The sequence below is a fragment of the Labeo rohita genome, chromosome 22 (assembly GCF_022985175.1).
Source record: "Labeo rohita strain BAU-BD-2019 chromosome 22, IGBB_LRoh.1.0, whole genome shotgun sequence".
NCBI classification, from domain to species: Eukaryota; Metazoa; Chordata; class Actinopteri; order Cypriniformes; family Cyprinidae; genus Labeo; species Labeo rohita.
Genome location: NC_066890.1, coordinates 20,437,089 through 20,445,433, shown reverse-complemented (window position 1 = coordinate 20,445,433; position 8,345 = coordinate 20,437,089). Strand labels below are relative to the sequence as shown.

Genomic DNA, 8,345 nt, shown 5'->3' with positions numbered 1-8,345 from the left:
GTTTTCTAGAGCTCAAACTCAAAAACACAGTAGAGCTTTTGCTAAATGTTTTGCCAATAATCAGTATCAACTAGAGTTCTCCTGCTTTCGTTCCAGGGTGCATATATTTAAATCACTTTGTGATGCTTTTAACCTATGTTTTTATTTATTTATTTAATTTTTTTTTTATCAGCTGGAGCGGCAATTAATACACAGAGCCGTAAATCACTGACAAGCTGCGCAAAATCACGCTCATAATCGCAGATGAATCGCATTTGATTATGAGCGTGATTTTGCGTAGCTTGTCAGTGATTTACGGCTCTGCATGTGTATTAATTGCCGCTCCAGCTGAACGCTTTGAATTTTGTCGCACTTTTCCCTCTGTATAGTGTTGTCATGTGTGGAAATATTTAAACCACGTGTGTTACAATTAACACCGCGTTCGTTTGTGCCCTTCACACCTCTACTCTGAAACATTATACGGTTTCACACACTATCGTTTTAAAATAATAATAATAATAATAATAATAATAATAATAATAATAATAAAAGTAGTGAGACTAAATTATCTCAGCAGTGCTGATGACACTCTGTCCTGTTTCTTCTTTGATGTCGAAATTAGCTAATGATGAATTAAAGAAAATCTATATCAAAGCACATATCTGTTACTTTCAGTGATGTGAACTCTACTGAATTTGCATACAGCTTACACCATCGGCGCGGCGCGCGGCGCGACGCGACAAAATACAGTAGAACCCATTATAATCATTGATGCTGTCTACACTGGATGCGGCGCGACACCACAAATTCCCGACAATAATTTGCAAATCCCTAATTTGCAACAGTCGCTTTGTCGCGTCCAGTGTAGACGGACTTTAGCTGTTGCGGTGCGGCAATTGTCGCGTCCAGTGTGAACACGGTGTTAGGAAATAAAGTTCGTATTATTCTTTTTGCTGAGATACAGTCATGTGGCCAAGTGTAAAGGGAACAATTTTAACAAATCGGATATCTGATCAGCAAAAATGCATGTGACAAGTGCAAACAGGCCTTGTGCATATACATTACAGAAAAACCCTTGGTCATAAACATAAATATTTAACCAGGCCAGACTTATAAAAAAAAAGCACCCGAAAGGTCGGATTTAGCAATACTTTCGATTTCGTGGCTAGATTTTAAGATATATAATGTGCGGAGTGATCTATGATTAAAACAACCGAAAAAAGCGCAAAACACTTTATTTATTTGAATAAACTTCAAATTTTAATATACGCAATGGTGTTTGAGTCTGGCTGTTTCAGGAACAGGCAGACATACCTACTATTAATGAGATTTAATTCAGGCCTACATATATTACATAAGTTCATCATTCCTCAAAATAACTGTAATCATGGAAGAAGACCTGTTCAAACTTACCTGCAGATGTTCTTGTGCAGCAGGAACACTTTCGATTTGCGAACGCTGTTAACACACCTGGGTTATTCTAATGTTCTTCTTCTTCCTATTGAATTTTAATTGGCGGTTGACAAGCAACAAAATACCCCCCTTTTTTTTATATTCCCTTCCACAAAGTACATTCTTTAAGAAACTGAAAAATAAAAATATAACACTCATTTCTCGAGTTATTTTGCAGAATATACTTTGTTATAAATTGCATTTTTATTTTTTCTAAATTATGAATTAACAGCCTTCTTTCAGTCTCATATTTCTGACAATGCGTTAAAACATGTTCTACTGTTTCCTCTTGCCCACAATAATCTCACCTTCCCGTATCATGTTCACCCATTTTATAAAGTGTACTATTTAATCTTGTGTGTCCAAATCTCATCCTTGATATTACTATTTCATCTCTCCTGTTTTTCCCTGCACTTCTCATCTCTCCCATTTTCCTTTGAATTCTATAGAACCACCGACCTTTTTTATCCTTATCCCACTGTTTTTGCCACCTTTCCTTTAGTCTCTTCTTGATAATACTCTTAATTTCATTCTTACTTAAATTAACAATTAAATTAATGTCATTGTTTTTAACCACTTCTTTTGCTTCTTTCATTTCCTTGGACACCAATATGTGCAGGCACCCACAAAAATACTACTATAATCCCCATCATTTGAATTCTGTATATTGTTTGCATTATTTCTATTAAAATATCTGGTCTACTCTCCGAATGACTGTATTGTAAACTAGCCAATGATGAATATGAGTCTGAACCATTTCCCCTGTATAAACAGATAGCTCATCACTGATCCTTTTCCTTATTGATAAATGAAACTCTGGGACAGTAAATGCTACTCCTATCTTGTTGTCTGAACTCTTTGATGCATCTGTGTAGATCTGAACATAACTACAGTACTCATTAATATATGTCTGCACATTATATAAATTACATTCCTTACCCTTGTTTCTCTGTTCGAATAATGTAAAATCAACTCTAGCATCTGGAAGTAACCAAGGTTTTATTACTGGTAACAGAACAGTTGGACTAACATTTAATTGATTAATGTTAAGTTCTGTTGCTTTCTGTATCACAGACCATCCAAAACTTTTAGTTTTCTTCATGAACACTCTCTAAACTTGTTTTCCTCCCTGCTAATAAATTTAAGTAAAACCATCAAAGTGTAAATCCAGTGCTCCATCCCTGTTTACTTTTTTGTTTGTTGTTGGCTTCAAAAGCATCCACCAGTGAGGTTTAGCCAGTGTTCACTGACTTATTTCTGGACAAATTTGTACAAAAGTACAAAAAAAAAAAAAAAAAAAAAAAAAAAAAAATTCCAATGGCGGGAGTTACTAAAATGATTATATATTCAAATTAAAACAACAATAAATAGAAGATGTAGTTAACACTAAAATTAACAGATTAGACACCAGCTTGTTTAATTTAAATACATTACATTTAAAACATGAATCATGTGTGTGTCTCTGTGTTAGAAAGACTGTAGAAGGACCTGTGAGTCCTATCAAGTCACTGTAAAATAGAAACACATTGTTTATTGGGATCCCCATTAGCTTCCACAAAGTGGTTGCTAGTCTTCCTGGGGACTACAACTCAATCCAAAAAAACAAAAAACAGATGTACAAACAGATAAAAAGACGAGAAAAACACTATGCATCTCAGCAGAAGCAGCACTTCAAATAAAATCAAAAATCACATTTTCTTCTAAATACATATGTACAGTTACTCTTTCATATATATTTATTGGGATCATATTCCAAGCAACAGAGCCTCGATAAAGTACAATATTTTTCATCAAATTTGTTTGTGGACTCTGTAAAAGAAGTTGAGCCTTACTCACTTGACGTGTTTTATAATCATGTCTAAATCCCACGTAAACAAGCTTTTCAAAGAAAAAAACAAGGAGTATGATACTTGATTACTTTGTGAAAATATACCAACAATCGTAAATGTAACATTGGCCCAAAATGGATAATGAAGCATTAGCCTGGCTGCTCTGTTCTGAACCATCTGAAGTTTTTTTTTAGATGTTTCTCAGATGCACTTGACCATACCATAGGGCAATACTCAAGATGTGATAAAACTAACGACTGTACCACATCTTTTAAAACTAAAGATGAAAAAAAGCAAAACATTTCCTAGCCACTGCTATACCTTTTCCCTATATGTGTGGACCAGGACAACATATTGTTAAGTATCACACCCAGCAACCTAACATGCGTTACTTGTTCCACTGACACCCCATTAATAAATAAATTCAAATAATCAGCCTTAGTCATTATACATTATACAGTCATTATACAGCTTGTATACATACACCGTAAAAAAAAACAAAAAAAAAAACATAACAACATAAACATAAAACGGTTGTACTACATGAAAACGTGGATATTTGAGTTGAGTAAAATTTCAAGGCAGCACGAACACTTACTTTTTAAGCTCAAACTACTTTTTTTAAACCTTTTTTTTCAGTGTACAAAATGTGAAAACAGACACATTTTATTCAAGGCGTTTCCAACTCTGACTTTGAACTAATTTCTGTAGAATGACCCATGTAGGGTAATATATATTTTAGGACTTTTTGTTTTCAAAAAATAACTAAATAAATAAATATGGAAACAATAGCAAAACTAACAATATAACTGGTCTATTTCACATTTTTAAACAAAGAAAATCGTATACATGAATAAATGGTTTTAAGCCATTTTAGAGTGTAGTTTACAATCTCTAAATATACAAATATACTAAATATACATTTCACTTAATAAAAGATTTAGTGAAAAAACAACATTAGTCTAGTATAAATGTAACTGTGCAAATCATCTACTGTCATTTATTAGTCATTTTTTTTTAGTCTGTTGTCACTCCTGTCTTGTTTCAAAGCAAGGATGTCAGATCTTAGCCAGTTTATGCTCTTTCTATGGATACACATACAAACACATTAACTAATAGTATTTTTTAATTTTTTTCTTCAGATGGAGAAATGCCAGAAGGTGCAGCACTAGAAATGATGTGATGAGCCCATCAGTTTTAAACTAAACAGTAAACTTTAATCACTCTGTAACTGCTGTACAGTATAATGATACTAACTGTAGTTTCTCCAGCTTGCATTGTGGGTTCATCAGTAGACCACCGAGGCTTTTGACTCCAGAGTCTCCAATTTTATTCCAGCTCAGGTCCAGCTCTCTCAGGTGTGATGGGTTTGATTTCAGAGCTGAAGTCAGGATGAGACACTGTTTCTCTGCAATACTGTATCCACACAGACTGAAGACAGAAAGAGAAAAGACAATGAATCAGATCCATGTTAAGTTCATGTGTGAGTTAAATGCATCATAAATAAATGCTATATGGTCACTAATACACCAGCAAAATCATGGAAACTTATAATATATGAATAAACAAACCAAGAGAAGAACATTTGAGAAAACTAATTACAATTCAGGTCTAGATCTGTCCTCACTCAACAAATTTGAGTAACATAATATATAGGATCAATATGGAAACAATAGAAAAAATAACAATATAAATGGTCAATTTCACATTTTTAAATGAAGAAAATCATATACATGAATAAATTTTAATCCACTTTGTAGTTTATAATCTATAAATTATAATCTATAATTTATCTATAAATTATAATCTATAAATATTAAAAATATACTAAGTATACATTTTGCTTATTAAAAGATTTAGTGAAAAGTAACATTAGTCCAGTATAAATGTAACTGTCAGAATCATCTACTGTTATTTCTTAGGCTGTTTTTTAGTCTGCTGTCACTTCTGTCTTGTTTCACAGCAAAGATGTCAGATCTCTGCAAGGTTCATGCTGTAGTATATGCAGCTGAATATAGGCTATTAAAGTAACTATGTGAGTATTGATGCTAGTTACATCCACGTCCCACTAGAGGACAGTGTTATGTTGTTGATGAGGGCAAGATGTTCATCCTGTTCTGAAGTGGCAGAAATGTAACGATGCAAACATGTTTTCTGTAAGGGGTAGGTTTAGGGTCAGGGTTGGGTGAGGGGATAGACAATATTGAGCAATGTGTGTGTGTGTGTGTTCACCACTCACTGCTGTCTGTGTGCACTTGGATGGGTTAAATTAAGAGGACAGTTTATGAGTATGGGTTATATCATACTTGGTGTATATGCCTTTAACACTATCACTGTTTACTTACGATTCATGTGTATCGAAACTAAACTCTACAGGAGCTTTACAGACTCACAGACACGCCTATTTTACATATGACACACACACAGAAACAGAAAACACTTCAGGGAAAGAGACAACAGAAGCGAGCTGTTGTTTGTTTTTGTTTCTGTAATCAAGCAATAAAATGGCAGGAGCCAGAATTTTTCCGGATGAGTTCTTGTGTCCAGTGTGTAAGGATCTCCTGAAGGATCCAGTGACCATTCCCTGTGGACACAGTTACTGTAAGAGCTGTATTACAGGCTGCTGGGATCAGGAGCATCAGGCAAGAGTCGAGAGCTGCCCTCAGTGCAGACGAACCTTCAGTCCAAGACCTGCTTTAGCTACAAACAGCATGCTGACTGAAGTGGTGGAGAAACTGAAGAAGAGGAAACGTCCTGCTGACTGTATGGCTGGAGCTGAAGATGAGAAGTGTGACGTCTGTACTGGAAAAAAATACAAAGCCGTAAAGTTCTGTCTGATGTGTCTGAACTCTTACTGTCAGAATCATCTTGAAGAACATGAGAGTTGGTTTAATGGTAAAAGACACACTTTGACTGATCTCATTGGACAACTGCAGGAGATGATCTGCCAGAAACATGAGAAGATCCTTGAGGTTTTCTGTCGCACTGACCAGAAATGTATATGTGTGCTGTGTATGGATGAACATAAAAACCACAACATTGTATCAGCTGCAGAACACAGGACAGAGAAACAGGTATTTAAATCTAGACACTGATGAAATATTGATGACACTCTTTTCACCATATTAACAGCTTACAGCATTCACACTGCACATGACAGTAGAATGGAACAGAATATTTTCATAAAATAGACTTTGATTAAACAGCTTAAAGTAATGTTGTGATCCATTCACCTGTTCTTTGACAAAATATATACTTTCATTAGTCAAATGTCAGCTTCAGTTTTATGTAAGGAATCCCCGAACTGCCCCAATGACGGAATCCAATGGGTGGGCAAAGGTGTAATGTGTGTAGGTCTTTTAAATGCACTTCTGCAAAGTTCACCTAATTTATGAGGATTTAGTTTCAATTTTCTAGCTCCGTGTTTAATCTGACTCCATTTCAAGTGATCATAAAATTTAGTTATATTTCTAATTCACAAGTTCACCTGCCCATCCAGTCCTGATGGTTAATGGTAAACAAACTTGGCTTGCTGTTCTCAATGGAGGCTTGAACCCAAGGCTCTGCTTGAGCTCTGAGTTCAACCCCCTTAATTGGGATACTACCTAGAGGGAGAATAACAAAAATAGAGGAGGAGAAGGGGAGGTGGAGGAATGCCGGATGAAGTGACGCTGGGGTGGTCCAATGAGTGCTGCTTATATAGGTTCAAAATGATGATTGACATGCCTGAACGATTAGGCTTCTCCCAGACCTATGTTTGGAATTTCATTTCATTGCTACGATGACCAGAAATAAGCTGTTAAACCGCAGTAGCCGAAAAATCACTAAGCAACAATAAATAAGATGGCGCAAATGTGCATTTAGGCATTTATTTAAGTACAAATGATGATGATGAAGATGTTTAGACAATACTTACAGTCTTTGCTGCACATCATCTCTAGTCTCAGTGCTAAGGTGCTGTTGCCAATTGGATTGGATTGTGTACTCAGACTGATGTCTATAATTTAGAGTAGTACACTGTAGAGTAGGAGTGCACGGATGCTGAGACATTGCACGTTCACAAATTGTTACTTATTTAGTAAGATTATAAATGTAGGAGACAATGCTTCCTTTCCAAATAGTATTTTCCAGGTTTCTGTGTATTCACTGTTATATACTAGGGACTATTTCTATACTGCTAGGGCACTATTACACATCTCCTGAAAGATGTTTTGAATGTGCTGATCAACAACACAGACCAGGAAGGTGCAGAAACCAGCATTCTTGTATGTATGCATATGCATATTTCTGTTTGTTCTCCAGTCCCAGCTGAAGGAGATGCAGAAGACGTTCCAGCAGAGAATCCACCAGAGACAGAGAGATCTTCAGCAGCTGAAAGATGTTGTGGAGTCTCAGAAGGTGAGTCTGGAGAAGAAGAGAAGTTTGTCTCAGTCTCAGTTCAGACTCTCCACTTTCACTCTCACTGAAGCCTAAATCACTGTGTGTCTAACAGCGCTCTGTACAGACAGCAGTGGAGGACAGTGAGAGGATCCTTAGTGAGCTCATCTGTTCCATTGTAAGAAGCCACACTGAGTTGATACAGCTGATCAGAGATCAGGAAAAGGCTGCAGTGAGTCAAGCTGAAAGGACGACTGGAGCGACTGGAGCAGGAGATCAATGATCTGAAGAGAAGAGACACTGAGCTGGAGCAGCTTTTACACACACAGGATCACATCCAGTTCCTGCAGGTAAGAGAGATCTAGAAGAACATGATCACATAGACTTGAGCCATTGAGACAGGAGACTCACAGAGAAACATTTCATGTTTGTATTGTTATATAACCATCCATCAGATCTGATTATCTCCTTTAGAAAAAGATGCTGCCTACAAATGGCTTTCAGATGAGCTGTTAGATGGACATTTATGTTCTTAGTAGATGTTTTCTCATCCAAACAATTTCCTAGAAAGTTCACATATAGGGTATAGTGACAAATACTTGAATTTGTAACTCTAATGTGATATAATGAATATTAGAAGAATGAAGCTGATGCTGTGAAAGTGCTTTGAGTTACTAAAGATCAGTCAAGTTAACAAGAGCTGCACAA

The 8,345-nt window shown here is 36.0% G+C and overlaps 1 protein-coding gene across 1 annotated transcript; it reads left to right on the top strand.

Annotated features, from left to right (window-relative positions):
* The first annotated feature begins 6,196 nt into the window (after window positions 1-6,196).
* LOC127154132 (tripartite motif-containing protein 29-like) lies at window positions 6,197-7,935 on the top strand. Its single transcript, XM_051095547.1, has 3 exons — window positions 6,197-6,334; window positions 7,563-7,658; window positions 7,753-7,935. The coding sequence occupies exons 1-3, from the start codon at window positions 6,200-6,202 to the stop codon at window positions 7,918-7,920; spliced, it is 399 nt and encodes a 132-aa protein (XP_050951504.1). The 5' UTR covers window positions 6,197-6,199; the 3' UTR covers window positions 7,921-7,935.
* The last annotated feature ends 410 nt before the right edge of the window (window positions 7,936-8,345 follow it).

Excerpts from the sequence above, each read along its gene's own strand:
- LOC127154132 (XM_051095547.1), top strand. The coding sequence starts at position 6,200 with ATGATCTGCCAGAAACATGAGAAGATCCTTGAGGTTTTCTGTCGCACT. Across the intron at positions 6,335-7,562 it reads AACACAGGACAGAGAAACAG|TCCCAGCTGAAGGAGATGCA; the intron begins GTATTTAAATCT and ends TTTGTTCTCCAG. Across the intron at positions 7,659-7,752 it reads ATGTTGTGGAGTCTCAGAAG|CGCTCTGTACAGACAGCAGT; the intron begins GTGAGTCTGGAG and ends TGTGTCTAACAG.